This window comes from Plecotus auritus, assembly GCF_963455305.1.
Source record: "Plecotus auritus genome assembly, chromosome: 5".
NCBI lineage: Eukaryota > Metazoa > Chordata > Mammalia > Chiroptera > Vespertilionidae > Plecotus > Plecotus auritus.
This window is the reverse complement of record NC_137776.1, coordinates 59,583,372-59,599,329: the sequence shown is the minus strand read 5'-3', so window position 1 is coordinate 59,599,329 and position 15,958 is coordinate 59,583,372. Positions and strand designations below refer to the sequence as shown.

At 43.7% G+C, this 15,958-nt stretch overlaps 1 protein-coding gene across 12 annotated transcripts in view; it reads left to right on the top strand.

Annotated features, from left to right (window-relative positions):
* The window catches only part of TANC1 (tetratricopeptide repeat, ankyrin repeat and coiled-coil containing 1), a 244,458-nt gene that overhangs the window by 85,529 nt on the left and 142,971 nt on the right, over positions 1 to 15,958 (top strand). For 2 of the 12 annotated variants that reach the window (XM_080669573.1, XM_080669575.1), the window contains exon 1: positions 12,859 to 12,981. The exons of 7 other annotated variants lie outside the window; for them this stretch is intronic. In XM_080669573.1, the coding sequence (XP_080525699.1) occupies positions 12,915 to 12,981 (67 nt within the window). In that variant the 5' untranslated portion in view covers positions 12,859 to 12,914. Of the gene's footprint in view, positions 1 to 12,815; positions 13,033 to 15,958 lie in introns of those variants that run through there. 3 more of the 12 variants (XM_080669571.1, XM_080669580.1, XM_080669572.1) reach the window with 3 other exon arrangements.

Here is a 15,958-nt window from a genome sequence, read left to right as displayed (position 1 = left end):
TATTTTCTCACAGTCGTGGAGCATAGAGGTTTGAAATGAGGGCGTCAGCACAGTTGGCTTCTGATGAAGGTCCTTGCAGAAAGCTTCCTTCTCCCTGTGTCCTCACGGGCAGAGAGAGACAGCAGGCTCTCTGATGTTTCTTATAAGGACACTAATCTCACCCTCCTGACTTCATTTAAACCTAATTCCCTCCCAAAGGCCCTATGCCTAATACCATTGCATTGAGGGGTAGGGCTTCAACATAGGAATGGGGGTGGGGGGGGCACACATAATTCGGCCCATAGCACTTGTCTTTATTATTCTCATTATAAATGTAATACCTTATTTCATTGATTATAAAACACACCATTTTATGTACTACGAAGGAAGATATAACTGTCAATTAAACTGACAATACTTTATTACTTAAAATGTCTTGTATACTACTGAAGATTTCCTTTTTTACCTACGTATCTCAATTTTTTTTTCGTAAAACAGAAGGAAAATGTAAATGAAATAAGTTGGTTGAGGTATTTTAAATTTGTTTTCAGAAACCTATTCTAAATCTTTTTTATACCTAGTGATCAATATCCATTCCCCACACTGCACCTTCTGCGGGCGAGGGCACTGGTGCTGCAGTGTTTCCTGAGGTCTTCACTGTTTTCTCCTGGACGCTCTTCCAAGCTGTAGACGTCCATTCTGCCAGTTTGATGCCATCCTTTGATGATTTCAAAAGGAGGCTTTAATGGAAGGCTTTCAGATAACATCCAGGTTCTTATTCTTTCCGGAGTGGATCTTAAGTGGTTTATTGACTGAAACCTGAAAGGGGTTACAGTTGTCTAGTTACTCCACCAGACGTAATAACCTGGCTTCGCACAGTCGGTGACCGCCCCATTGCAGCCGCTGCCTGGCCGATAGCGATTCTCATATGCCAGTGGTCGGCAAACTGCGGCTCACGAGCCACATTCGGCTCTTTGGCCCCTTGAGTGTGGCTCTTCCACAAAATACCACGGCCTGGGTGAGTCTATTTTGAAGAAGTGGCATTAGAAGAAGTTTAAGTTTAAAAAATTTGGCTCTCAAAAGAAATTTCAATCGTTGTACTGTTGATATTTGGCTCTGTTGACTAATGAATGAGTTTGCCGACCACTGTATATGCCATCAACTATTAGATACATTTTGGTTTGGGAAAAGTTAAAGTAAGAGTATATATGGATCTTGGAAACAATGCCCAGTGTAGTACGTGCACACTGGAGAAAATGTGGAAAATACTGCTAGGAGTAAAAAACAAAACAGAAACCCAAGATAGTCTTTTATCTTTTGCTTATCCTTTTTAATGTCTTTGAAAAATATCTAATACTTTATTGTACCAATATACCATGATTTTGTTTGGGTGCATTTTAATTGTTTCCATGTTTTTCTCATTCATTAAAAAATATGCAACATAAATATCTTTGTACAAATCTGATTATTTTAGTAGAATATTTATAGGCAAGGAATTAATAGTGAAAGGAAACAAACTTTTCAGAAGCTCATCATACCTCTTGCCAAATTGTTTCCTAGGATTGTATTGGTTGCTGCCTGTGTAAGCAGTGTGTGAGCATGCCTGCTTGCATGGCTCCTGCTAGTATTGGGCATTTGTGGATTGTAATCTTTGCTAATTTTATAGGTTAAAACATGTATTAGTTTTCAGTTCACATTGTATTTGTTTTTCATTCACATTTCTTTGAGATGGACAGACCTCTTTTCTTTGAATATCGAGTGCCCGGTTACATATTCTCTTCAATGATTGTCTTATGTCCTTTATTTTTTTTTCTGTTGGGAACCTATGAGGCTCTTCTTCCCTTTTCCTAGTGTTGTGTGGTCGTGGGCTTCCTTATAAAGTCACACACAGGAATTTTCATTAAGTTGTTCATAGTGAAGCTGCCTGGCTTAAATGGGTAGAAGTGCGTCCTGCATTTTTGAAATTGTGCTTGTGCTGAGGGTTGAGATCTTCTAGTCTGCCTGCTTATATTTAGACATTTATTTTATCGAGAAACCAGGATAAAAGCATAAAACAAATCCAAACGAGCACCATCAGAAGGACTCAGTGCTTCCTGCTCCCTGGCTGTGCTGGAAGTGGCTCCTGGCAAGTTCCTGACTGAAGGCAGAGCTAGTTCCAGGCAGTTAAGCATCTCGATTACATGTATTTTTTAAAGAGAGAATCTTTTTTTAAAAAAGATGTTTTTATTGACTTTAGAGAGAGAGAGAGAGAAAGGAAAACATATATCAGCTGTCTCCTGCACAACCCCTACTGAGGAGGGAGCCCATAATCTGGGCATGTGCCCTAACTAGGACTCGAACTGGCAACCTTTTGGTGCATAGGGTGACCACCAACCAACTGAGCCACACCAGCCAAGGCCTTGGTTACTGTATTTTTAAGTGTACAGATTTTTATCCACGGCTTATATTTTCATATTATTATGGGTAGGAATTATTTTAAACTAAGATAAAGCAATAAAATAAAGGTTTTAGATTTAGAAGGGTTTTAGAAATTGAGTTCAGTATCTTCATCTTTTTGAGGAATATTTGGAAAAGAGGCATTGAGCCACTGCCTCAGGTCATGTAGCTAAAGTAAAGTTGGGATCGAAGCGTAGTTTTTGATTCTAGACTAGTTCAGTTTCTGCTGTGTCTCTGGTTGGCTTCCTTATTTTTATCTCTAGCACTGAGTGATCCTTGAAATAGAAGACAGTAGATTTCCTGTATATTTATAATTTCTCCAGGGATATTTTATTTTGATATTTTGTTGTTGTTCTCCCCCTGCCCCCTCCCCAGAAGTGCTTTCTTTTTCCTTCACTGGAAAAATTATTTCTGAAATGCTTACAAGGAAGGTCTTAATCTAGACTCCGTCACTTTGAGTAATATCTCTAGTTCTTTTTCTGTATCTTAAAGCCCATTTTTGTTTGGTGTCCTTGAGACTATTATAAATCCATCCTATTTTTTGGTAGAGCCATTCAAATACCATACCTGTAATCGTTAAGTTAAAAAGAGCAATGCAGCTGTGGCCGGTTTGGCTTAGTGGATAGAGAATCAGCCTATGGACTGAAGGGTCCTGGGTTTGATTCTGGTCAAGGGCACATGCCCAGGATGTGGGCTCGAACCCCAGTTGATGTTTCTATCTCTCCCTTCCTCTCTGAAATCAATAAAAATATATATATTAAAAAAGAGGAATGCAATAATATTAAAAGTAAAGACACCATCTCCATTTCTTTTCTGCTTTCCCTTCCCAAAGGCAATTCATGTTAATGATTTCTTATTTGATCTTTCAGGATGGGGCACAAGCAGGCTCATAGTTGTATCCACTTTCAAATACAATAATTAATAAATAAAACAAGAATAAACAGTCTTGTAAGTAGGTTTACACTTGTGAGTACGTGAAACAGTTTATTCTTATATTATTACTGACTAGAGGCCTGATGCATGAAATTTGTGCAAGGGGCTCAGCCCCCACCACTGTAGCTTCATCCGGAAGGACGTCCGGTCTGATTAGCATATTACCCTTTTATTATTATAGATTATTGTATTTGAAACAAGAATAAACAGTATATATGTACACAGACACACATACAAGTATAGATCCTTAAGAAAACCCACATAGACCTTACAATGTGTTTTATTTTGCAAGTTACTGTGTTGATTGAATGCATTGTTAGACTTTTTTTATGTTAGCATATACTAATATATAGGTTTTTAAAAAAGTTGCTCAGTATTATATTGGACAAATATTTTATAATTTATTTTATTATTTCCCTGTTGATGATTGTATCTTTTTTGTTGTCATCATTATAATCAGTACTACAGTGAATCCCTTTGTATACACTGCCTTTGCTTTCATGAGAATAGTTGCAAGAAAACTGGTGGTTAACAAATGTGCTCATTTATAATTTTCCTAGATTTTGTCCAATTGCCCTTCAAAAAGGGGGCATTAAATTACTATTCCACCTTTTGTATGTGAGAATGTTTGTTTATTCACATGTTTACCATGGTTATAATCAAACTATATCATCGTTGCCAGTGTCATAGGGAAAAACTGTATCTCATTGTTTTAATTATGCAGTTCTTTAGAATGAATTCAAACACATTTTTTTATGTTTACTGGTCATTTGAAACCGTCCTGCCTGGACCTGTAGATGGGCCCTCCACAGCTTACCAGCTGTGTCAACCTGAGTAAATTACTCCTGGGTCACTTCTGAGGATCAAATGAGTTAATATTTATCAAGCGCTCCAATCCATGCTTGGCAGCTAGTGTTTGATATATAAGTATTTGTCAAAAGTAAAGACTTGAATTTCTCTGTCCTGCCTGTTCATTTAACTTATTTTTCTCTCAGGTTTGACAGCTGTTTTAATATTTTGGTAAGGTTAACCATTGGTCGTTTACTAGCCAGAGTTCTAAGAACGTCAAGCATGTCATGTTTAATTTTGAGTTATCAAACCTTAAAAAAAGTCATTGAAGGTATCCCTGATTTTTGGCAGAATTAAGTGAAGGATTCTGTTTTAATTCTGTAAGCTCAATGTTGAAAACTGACTGAGAGGTTACAGATCATTATTTCAGGGGGGTCAGCTTTCTGTCCCCGCTGTGTGAGAGTCTCGGCGCTGCTAATCTGATTAAACCTCTTAGAGCTCCGCGTCCTTAGCTCTAAGATTCTGAAGATTAGGAATTCTGGAGTTTCTCTCCCTCCATCCATGAAATTGTTACTATGGTTACTGGACTCCCCAAATTGTACCCCAAATCCCTCTGGTTTATGGAAGCAGCATCTTAAACACGAATAAACACTCTGCTGGTTTGCCTTCAGAAAACTTAGTAAGAGGCCAGTTTGAACATACCCACTAGTTCTCTTTAAACAAGTCGTTTCATTTTCTGAACTTCAGTTTTCTTGCCTTATAAAATGAAGGTAATAATCTCTGTGTAAGTTAGTAATCATATAGGTCAAATGAAATGAAAGGTTTTTTTTTTTTAAAACTTTAGGCATGATAATGTTGATAATGTAGGGAATTTGTTTGTTTTGCCTTTACCACAATGGTATCCTTGGTTTTGGGAAATGCCCATTAATCAAGGAAATAAAATACACAAATATTTGAATTTCTTTTGGGAGTTTTTTTTTTGATAGTTAAAAGTTGGATTCACCAGGAAGTGGGTCCCCTGGGAGAAAATATGGCAGTACTAGTAAAAGTTGCTCTTGGAGTGTTTACTGTGCATCAGATATCGTGTTAAATACTTATGAACAGTTACCTCATACAATCAATAGCTTCTCAATAGAGGTTAAAGAACTAGCTTAAGACTACACAGTTACCAAGTGGCAGAGCCAGGATTTGAACCGTTTGTCTCTCTGTCTCCAAAGCCTGTGTGCAGGACAGTACAGCAGCCAGGTTGCTTAGGTTCAAGTCCTAGGTCAGGTTGCTTCATCTCACTGTTTCTGTTTTTGCATCTGTAAAATGGGGATGCTAACAGTATCGACTTCCTAGGATTGTTGGTTGTCTTGAGGATTCAGTGAGATACAAAGTACTTAGAACAGTGCCTGGATTATAGCAAACGTTTTACAAATGTTTGCTATTATTATAATTTATGGTAATTTCTGTGCCATTTTGGCTTCTTTGCTTTTCCACCCCTTGGCCCTCCTTCCCAGGCGTTAGTGAATGGTGGTGTCTTAACTTTATTTCGTTCATTTCCCTGTCTGTGTGGCACACATGACCCTGGCCACTTCAGCTGCTGCAAATGGCCCAGAGGCTGCAGGGACAGCCAGCCGGGTCTTAGCGGAGTGCTGAGGGACAGTTGCTGTAAACAGTCCAGGAGGGCACGTGTTTACTGGGGGCCGCGGGGAGGGGCGGGAGAGGGGGAGGAACGTGAGCCCTGAGTGCAGGAGTCCTTAGCGGAGTTCTGCACCAAGTGTGTGTGCATGACAGGTGGTGTGTTCTTTGCCTCGGCTTTGCGAGCACTGGCTCTAGTAGTTGTCTGGCGATTCCGAAACCTGGCCGCTTCACTGGAGCTACTGTGACTCAAATTCCCATCAGGCCTCCTGACTCACTCACCAGCAGGGGGGCCCACGCTTCTGTATTGTTTAAAATGGTTTTTAAATGAGTAGCCAGTTTTGGGAGCCTCTGGCGTGCTCTTTGTTCCTGTGTGCATGCAGGGCCAGCCCCAGCCAGCCATGGCAGAGGGGTGAGTATGTGTGACTGAGAACGCTCAGGGGAAAGAGCTCCCCCCTTTACCTAGTAAACCCTGTTCTTGGCAGCCTGGAAAGATGAATTTAAAACATAGATGTCCAAGCAGATGAGTGAAAGGATTCCATTACCGCAATAACGAGGGACGCTATTTGATCAAAGTAGTTTGTCTGTTTTATTCGGTTCTTGTGTTTGTGCCAGTTCCTCATCAACATTGGCTTATTGTCATATTCGCAAGTCAGACACACGAAAACTAGTAGCTATTGAATACCATTCTGATGTTTACTTTCCATGCAACTGCATGGAAAATGTTAGAGGGCGATTTTCCCAGAGTGAAATTCAGAGAATGAATGAAGCGAGTAGCTCGCATTCCGCTTTATATTTGAGAAATCACAATTAGAGTGGAATGTTAATACGGTCAGCTGTGGTGAGACAATATTGACATTGTTGCTAAGATATCTTACCCGGTATGTCATTGAGGCTGCTGTTTCAGCAACTGAGCAGTGGTTTATTTTTATTTTTATTTGTGGTGGTAATGCTGGAGGAGAAATACAGCAAATAAAATGACAGAGGTAGAAAGTGTAGTCATCTCATTCTCTCCCCACTCCCTGCCTCCGCAGTGCAGGCCTGAAAAGGATCTTGTGAAATAGCCACATGTACACAATGGATTTGGGCTGCTTCTTTCTAGAATTGGTTGTATTGCATTTTTAACGTGTTTTTGTGGGGAAGAAACTTGAAACGCTGCCTAGAAACTTTGAGGCGTTTTCCCCCAAATGTTTATAGATCCCATTTTCCTTGTAAGGAGTTGAAATACAATAAATGGCAGCAGCTCCCTTTTATTCTCTCTTTCTCTTGTAAGGAGGCCTGTTGGCAGCCAGCTTTGCTGACGGGACTGCCAGTGTGTGGATTTGCGTAGTTAGTGAGGGGGTGGTGTACTGGTTACGGTATTGTTCTAAAAGCCATTTCCCTCCACTTATTTTTCCACCCCCAAAATGTCAGGGTGTCCAATATGACAGAATGTTCCTGATGAGTATCATTCAGAGAAACATGCCTTGCTAAATGATCTGTAGATGATAGTCAAAATTTCTTAAGCACCAAACAGTACTCCGTGCTTGATGTACACCTTGGTTAAGGAATCCACATGGTGTGGGGAGGCAGACCAATGTGATTCCATGATTAGAAATTCTGATGGCCTGGGTTCAAACCTGGATTTTTCTCTTACAGGCTGCGGGAGTCTAGACAGCTTAGCCTCTCTAAGCCATGGTATCCTCATCTGTAACAAGAGGGCAATGGCAGCATTTACTTTAAATGGGGTAGGATGTATGAATAAGCTAATGTATATAAAATACTTAGCAAGGTGTCTGGTACAAAGAGTAAAGTCTTTTTAAAAAAATACATATTTATTGATTTCAGAGAGGAAGGAAGAAGGATAGAGAGACAGGAAGGGAGAGGGACAGAGAGATAGCAACATCAGTGAGAGAGAATCATGGATCAGCTGCCTTCCCACTGGGGATCAAACCCACAACCTGGGTATGTGCCTTGTCTGGGAATCGAACTGTGACCTCCTAGTTCATAGGTCAATGCTCAGCCACTGATCCACACCGACCTGGGCACAAAGTAAAGTCTTAATACTGCCAGATTAACCATTTTCATCATTAGGGCAGACACATTCAATGAGCATCCTATCTAATAAAGAGGGAATATGCTAATTGACCATCATGCCCTCACAAAGATGGTGGCCCCACAGACAATAAGGAGGGAATATGCTAATTGACTGCCACGCCCTCAAAGATGGCGGCGCCCACAGCCACAAAATGATGGTGCCCAGTCCCCTCGGCCCCCCAGGGGCGGCAGGCACAGCAGGCATGCGGCACGGCTGGGTTCGCTCCCAGGTGGGTCTGGCCACTCTGTGCACCTGCCTCCGGAGTCCCCCAGTCTCCTCAGCCCCCCAGCCACCCAGGGCCGGCCCAAGGCACAGGCAAGCCTTGGATGGCGACTGCCCAGCCACCCAGGGCCAGCCCGAGGCACAGGTAAGCCTCAGATGGCGGCTGCCCAGCCACCCAGGGCCGGCCCGAGGCACAGGCAAGCCTCAGATGGCAGCTGCCCAGCCGCCCAGGGCCAGCCCGAGGCACAGGCAAGCCTCAGATGGCGGCTGCCCAGCCGCCCAGGGCCAGCCCGAGGCACAGGCAAGCCTCAGATGGCAGCTGCCCAGCCACCCAGGGCCAGCCTGAGGTGCAGGCAAGCCTCGGATGGTGGCTGCCCAGCCGCCCAGGTCCACCGAGGCTCAGGTAACCAGGGCCGGCCGAGGCTTGCGCTGCCAGCAGTGGCAGCAGCAGAGGTGTGATGGGGGCGTTGCCTTCCCCTGATCGCTGGGTTGACTCCCGTCCCTGAGGGCTCCCGGACTGTGAGAGGGGGCAGGCCGGGCTGAGGGACACCCCCCCCCCCTCCAGTGCATGAATTTTCATTCACCGGGCCTCTAGTTATATAGTTAAAACAGAGCTCATTATACATCCTATGTGTTACTTGCGTACTCACTTAATGTGAAGTTCAGGGCATATGTTCTCCAGCAGTCATAGTGGGCCTGGGTGTGGAACCGAGATGCAGGATAGCGTTGGGAATCGGGTGTACAGTGTGTCGTTGTGGTCCCCAGGGCCACCTCATTGCACCGCTCCGGGGCATCACTCACATAGAGGTGAGCTGTGTAGCATGGGGGTCCCACCCTCATCATTCCTCACGTCACTCTTCTCCCCTCACCCCCAGAAAGTTATTATGGAAAAAGGAGAGTTTTCTATGTCCTAAATTAAACGGGTATATTTGGGGTTTGGGGAAAAGTTTAATGTTAAGAGAAGGATTTATTGGTTGGAGCCTCGATGTGAAAAGCAGAGAAGTCAGCGTAGACAGAGCTAGGTCAGCGAGGTTCCTTTTAATGACTTGGAAATACATACAGTAAGTACCCTGGTCTTGGACCACATGGTGCTGTAGGAGGAAGCCAGTCTAGAACTTCACCATGAGAGCAATCAATGACGTAGATGTCTGACATCCATAAGACTGGGAGAGAGATGACTGTGGACAGGTGGGCTAGATGGACCAGGGCACATCTGAGCCAGGTAGACTGAGTCAAACCAGGAGGCATAGTCAGAGGTGCCTGGCTCTGAAAAAGTGAGCCCTCCTTCCCGGGGAAGAGACTCAGAGCAGGACCTTGATAGACAGGTCTGTGTGGGGTGAGGGTCGGGGGACGGAGGTGGTGATTGTTGCAAAACCTCTGGGAGTTAAAAGGAAATTTGTGTTTCAGATAAATGTTTAATGGAAAATAAAGTGTTTTATAAAACATTCTCATTATAAAAATCTCAGAACATAGTTCAACCTTAAAATGTAAAAGAAAAGGGGAGGTGAAAAAACACTGATACTTTTCCACCCTCTTAAGAATCAGCACCACCTACATTTTATCAAAATTCCTTTTCAGTTTTTGTGGTGCATGTTATTTTCACGTTGTCTTCGTAAAGCCTATACAAAACTGTGTATACTGGCTTTAAAGGTTTATTCCATGTGTTTTTAAAAATGTTGACTCTATGGTAAACTCAAACTTTTCTTCTGTGTAATTTCAGTTCCTCAGCAACGGAAACGGTCCCTGTGGTGCGTTACTCTACTTGGCTGGGGGGAGTGGGGGTGAAGAGAGCTTTCTCTGCTCAGTGTCACAGTCATGTGGAAGACGTCAGCCATTGTTAGCAAGGTCTGGCACTGGGCGCTATTGTTTGAAGAGGTCACCAGATAAAGAGGCCCTTTCTGCACTATGGGGTGAAGGATATTGTTCGGAAAACACTTCCTGCATGAGGAGGGAGTGGAGGCAGAAGGGGACAGTTGAGGGAAGCATTTGAAGGCTGGGCTTGGGTTATAGTTTACTGCTTCTTTTTAAAATCATAATGTCCCCACTGTTGAGTAATTAAATGAGATTCTTAGGTAACATTTTTCTCAAGAAGGATTAAATAGAGCATGCATTTTCTGAGCCTTTGAGTATCTGAGAATGTTTTTCAGTTGGTATGGCAGTTAATAGAAAACTTGGTTCGGTTTTACATGGTTGGATCATGCTGTTTGCTCCCTCAAGTTTCATAGGTCTGTTTTTTGTGTTTTTTTTTTTTACTTCTGACTTTTGGTGTTGGAGATGTATTATGGGTGGAACTGTGTCCTCCAAAAAAAGATAACTTTGAGGTCCCAACCCTCAGTACCTGTGAAAGTGACCTTATTTGGAAGTAGGGTCTTTGTAGATGTAGATGAGCTCCTACCAGGTTAGGGTGAGCCCTAATCCATTATGACTGACTTTCTTAGCAGAGAAGAATTCCTGTGATGGTGGAGGCAGAGATTGACCACCAGAAATTAAGAAAAAGGCATGGGCCAGATTCTCCCCTAGAGCCTTCACAGAGAGCATGAACCCTGCCAACAATTTCGTCTTGGACATAAGAGTCTTCAGAAGTGTGAGGGTACATTCCTGTCATTTCAGACACCCAGTTTGTGGTTACAGCAGCCCTAGGAACTAATACAAGAAGTCTGAGGGTGGTTAGTTGGGTGATTCCTTTGGAAGTCTCTGTGGTTTCGTAGCCCATTAATTTTTAAAAAACGATATACTTACCTGGATGCTTGTGATAATTTTTTCTTAAACCATCAGGTTTTGCCAGGGTGAGTCCAGGTGCGGGTCTCCCTTTAGGGAAACAGCCTAGAGCATGGTGGGTCCTTTTCCATCTGCAAAACCCAGAAAATTAGGTGCGAGAGGTGCACAAGACAAAGAGGTGGGAGAAAAGATTGTTTTTCTTTTCTTTGAGTTTTAAAAATTAACTCATATCCTTATTTCTTCTCAGAAACACCTTTTGTTTTCCATATTTATAATCTTTTCTCACATCATGAAAATGTTGGACCCTTTCTCTGCATCATGGGGGGACCTTCTCAAGCTTGTTTATCACTGCGGACTTTTAAAAAAATATATTTTTATTGATTTCAGAGGGGAAGGGAGAGGGAGAGAGAGATAGAAACATCAATGATGAGAGAGAATCATTGGTCACCTGCCTCCGGCACGCTCCTTACTGGGATCGAGCCCGCAATCCAGGCATGTGCCCTTGTCCAGAATCAAACCAGGGACCCTTCAGTCTGCTGATGCTCTATCCACTGAGCCAAACCGGCGAGGGCACTGAGGACTTTCTGTAGTGTTAGTTCTACTCTTTATGCCTGAAATGTGGGTCCTAACTTAGCTATTGCCTTTTCTTTCCTCCTCTTTAATAGTAGTCTTACCTCTAGATAAAGTAATCCAAAAGGAAACACCATAGGGAAGATATGGAGGCCATGTTGCCCTATATTCTACTGCGGGTGCCATGCAGTTTACCGAATTTTTCTCAGTCTTCTTTCTTTGAGTTTTCAAGAAGACGTTTCTGTTCCTTTCACTAATAAGCTGTTGTCTCAGTCTCCCGCCACTTTTTGTTTTGGGGGAGGGGTTTTGGCTTTTCACTGAAAGAGTAAAGGTCTCATCAGATCACAGTCTGGAATAGAACTTCATTTCACCTGTTTAGGCTTAACATCGTTACATCTACACATGGCTCAATCCCATGTAAATCTAAAATATTCATAGGCAGTGGGTGCACATGGAAAAGATGTCAACCACAGAAAAGCGCACACCTTCATGCACGCTCCCAGCTGATCAGTTCCTGTTCCCAGAGGCAGCCGCTGGTTCCCCTGTGTACCCTTCTAGAACCCTCCCTGCATGTGCCCGTGTGAATGTTTACACATATTTATATATAAACATAGCGTGTGTATGCATACAGATACACTCACGGAAATACATCCATACACTCCAGGAATGTGCTGTTCAAATAACGGAAGCTTTTAGTTTAATCCTCGGCTGGTTGAGGATTCCCTCAAGTTCCTTTCCTTGTGCATCTCTCCCACCTCTTTGTCTTGTGATAGGAACACACATCTTCTGACCACCTTCTTGAATCTGTGGTTATCCACCCCAGCTGCACATGAGAATCCCCCGGGGAGCTTCGAGGACCAGGCCTGAGCTGTACCCCAGACCCGTCGGGACAGCCTCCCTGGCAGGGCGCAGGCTTCCTTCTGTGCCCTCGGGGAGCTCCTCATGTGTGGGAGCAGCAGGCCTGGCGGGTCTCAGAATCTGAGTGTGGTGGGTCCCAGAGGACCCGGGTATCGAACACCCCTGACAAGGAAATGTAGAGTAATGAATTCCACACCCGTTTAAGATGAATCCCACAGGTTGCTGCCTCACTGCTTCCTTCACCCGGGCCAGGCAGAGTGGCAGCATGCTTTGTTCTGTGTGTCAGCTGTGGCATTCGCTGCCTTCACCCGGGCAGAGGCGGCAGGCCCTGAAGACGGCAAGAGTTAATGAATTACAGTACACAGTGAAACGAGAAGAAACTATTTAGGGTGCTCGATGACTAAACATCTATCTCGGATCCACTTCGCTTGTATGGTAACAGCATAAGGTGTGACTGAAAGGAAATTAACGATTGCGGGGCCTGGGCGCCGCCCAAATGGAGTGTTCCAGGAGCGCCGTGGGGCTAATTAACCAGCCAGCACGAGAAGTGAGAACAGATGAGGGAACAGCTTCTTCCCTCCGTGGCCCAGTACTGCGTGTAGACCTACATATACTATTTTTGGTTTTCCCTATTAAATACACAAACGACGTAATGGTGAACGGCCTATGTCAGTAGCCTTTTCGCTGGGCAGCGTTACTGAGAAAGAGAATGGACTCCGGATGGGACTTCCTGGGTTCAAGTTCAACTCTGCCATGCGCCAGGGTCCTTGGGCAAGGTACTGGATGCTTTCTGGGCCCCAGTTTCCTTACTGAAGGAGGGGCATAAGGTTAGCACTTACTGCATGGGGTGGTTGGGAGGATAGGAAAGCATAGATATGAAGAGTCTGAAACCCTGTCTCAACACATAGTACGTCTAAAGAAACCATATTTTTTATTTTTAAGGGTACCCCTCCGGGGCTTGGGAGTGGGGGTTTTTCTGCGTTCCTATATTCTTAAAACTCGGCAACTCTAAATGATGACACACCTTCAGGGGAAAACCAGCCATCAGAGGAAAGAAAAGCCAGTCTGTTTCCTCATCCTCTGTTTCAGGATATAAAGTACATTTGGTTCTGTAACATTGAGTATTAAGAATAAACGGTGAAGATAGTATGTACTGATTTCTGTTTAGAACCCATTTGGTCAAAGTTTTGAAGACAAAAGGCTAAACTTGTCCTATTGACCAGGTTTTTCTGTATTCTGGGGGTTTGCTGCTTTGTTGCCTTTTAGCAGTATTGTCTGGGAATTAGTCACAACTGTGTGAATAATATTTTGGAAAATTGCTTTCTCAGAAACATTAATCTTTCTCTTTTGAAAATGCGCGTGAACAATCAGTCTGGCGGGATACTTGGGGAGATCCTATAAGATGTAAAATGGTTTAAAGTGCTTTCCGTTTCAGGGAGTGCCTTTCGAAGTCTCTGAAAATGATATTGGATCTTGTGGGAGGAAATCTTTTCCAATTTTCTAGGTTTCTGTAAATATATGTGAGTTATATGGTTATAAAACCTTATGTTGGAAAATATGTTTAAGAAACATTAGTGCAATCCCGGGCAGGGACGGCATAAAAGATGCCTAACACATTTAATGCCCCAGTTAAGTGTATCGCCCAAGCCCCGATTTCTGGAACTGGCTACACAGAACATCTTTTCTTTTTCTATTCAGAGCCTCCCTTTCCCCTCCTCCACCTAGCCACTCAACAGCACAATAAATGGAAACCTTCTTTCCTGCATCTGCAGACCTATTTACCTGAATGTCTGAGCTCACCCTTGCCTCTCTCAGGTCCTTCTGAAATGTGCTTTTGCTTTCATCTCTCTGGCTCCATTGCCCTCGTTCTTTAAAGCCTGCTCTAATCCCGCACTCCGTGTACTTTAATCTGTAGGGCTGGACGTGGCATTCTGCATAGCCGCCTTTAAGCATGCATTATCTCCCAGATTCCCATTCCTTCTCATTGTGCATTTAAATCCCTTTTCACAGTCTGTAAAAGTGTGTGTGTGTGTGGGGGGGGGGGGGGGGAATAAAATGAACTATTATCAAAAGCCATTTTTGCCAATTTAAAACGCCTAATTGGATGGCTTTCTCCCCTTTGATAGTTCCATTATCTTTGCAAACTGTGACTTGGATTTGAAGGTCTTTTGTGTGTATGTTTTTGAGTATTTACTTACATTTATTACAAATAGGAAGAACCTTATGCCCTGTGCCCTTTCCAGTCTTTTATTTTTGCAAATCAGAGAATTTTGATAATTTTAAAATAAGAAAAGGTGTGTGTGTGTGTGTGTGTGTGTGTAAATGACAGACTGTATGTGACCTGTATAGCAAAAATGTACCGACCCCTTATAGCAGGGGTGGGGAATGTCCAGTCTGCAGGCTGTATAAGGCCCTCAAAATCATTTGGCCCTGCCAAGGCATTAGGGGTGAGTTAATTAAATGTTTGACCAAATATAGCAGGCTAATTTTTAAGTTGATAATTTTAATGGCCTACGAATGATGTTATAATATCCAGATGGCCCTTGGCAGAAAAAAGGTTCCCCACCCCTGCATTATAGATTTAACTCTTTTAAAAGCATGTCTGTTTAGGAGAATTCCCCCCCACCCCCCCAAAGTAAAGTTCTTAGTCGTGTAGAGTAGTGAGCACGCCACAGCCTGAGCTGGCTGGTTGGGGAGACTTTGGGGGGAAGCCCTAACCTTCGCCTCCTGGTTAACCCCCATGCTCCAGCTTCCTGCCTGTGAACAGTGACTGCACCAGTGCTCTCCGGGATTACCAGCATCTGGGCCGTGGGTGTAAATGTTCCACGGGAAACAGCTGCCGGTGGAACGGGAGGGGGCCTGGCACATCTTCTGTGGTGGACATTGTGGTTTCATACGCGGGAGAGGATGCGCCGTCCGACCTGGCTGGGCCTTTCTGCTGCAGCAACGTGAAGTGTGCTTCCCATTACTTCATTGAGGAGGGAATGACACAGATCACAGCTACAACAAAACATCGATTCCACACTCAAAGAAATGTGCCCCTGCTGGTCGTTGCAGTGAAATGTTTTTAATTCCTCCTAAACCTCTTTAATAAGCATCTGCTGAGGAGTGTTCAATCAGCGGAGAAATTCTGGTTTCTGTTGCCCAGACCTTATCGTATAGTTCTCACAGATGCCCCTGAGAGAGTCTCGCCATCTCCCTGGCGTCGGCTGCCTCCTTGTGATGCGCTTGCCAGACTGACTTTGACCTGAACCCTTTGCCTTCGTGCAGTTAAAGCACCAGGCTCGACAGCTTCTGTCTTTAGCTTCTCAGCCACTGGATCACCCCGCGTGCTTTGTGCCACCTGTTCGTTCATGCATGAAATGTCTCTCCCTTTCTTACAAAAGGAAGCTAGAAGCTAGGGATTGTTCATTGTGTCTGCAAAACAGACCAACCGAACAACATATTTGGGACTGATCTTACAGTGTGATGTCAAACGAAACTTGCAATGGAAACCCTTCCTTCCCAAACGTCATCTCTAAGTCACATGTTATTGCCGACCACATGAAACCAAAGTGCTGGAGAGCAGCTGTGCGAAGGCCGAAGGGCCTGGTGGCTGCAGCATGCCTTGGAAACTCCCCACCAGACTTGCAGTTAATGAAAATATTTGTGTTGCTTGATATAAACAAAGTTTTGGGGCAGTTTTTCTAATTAGGAAACTCCAATTCTCTTTTAGCCCTGAATCCCCAATTTCTCTTGTATCCCCTTAGAACA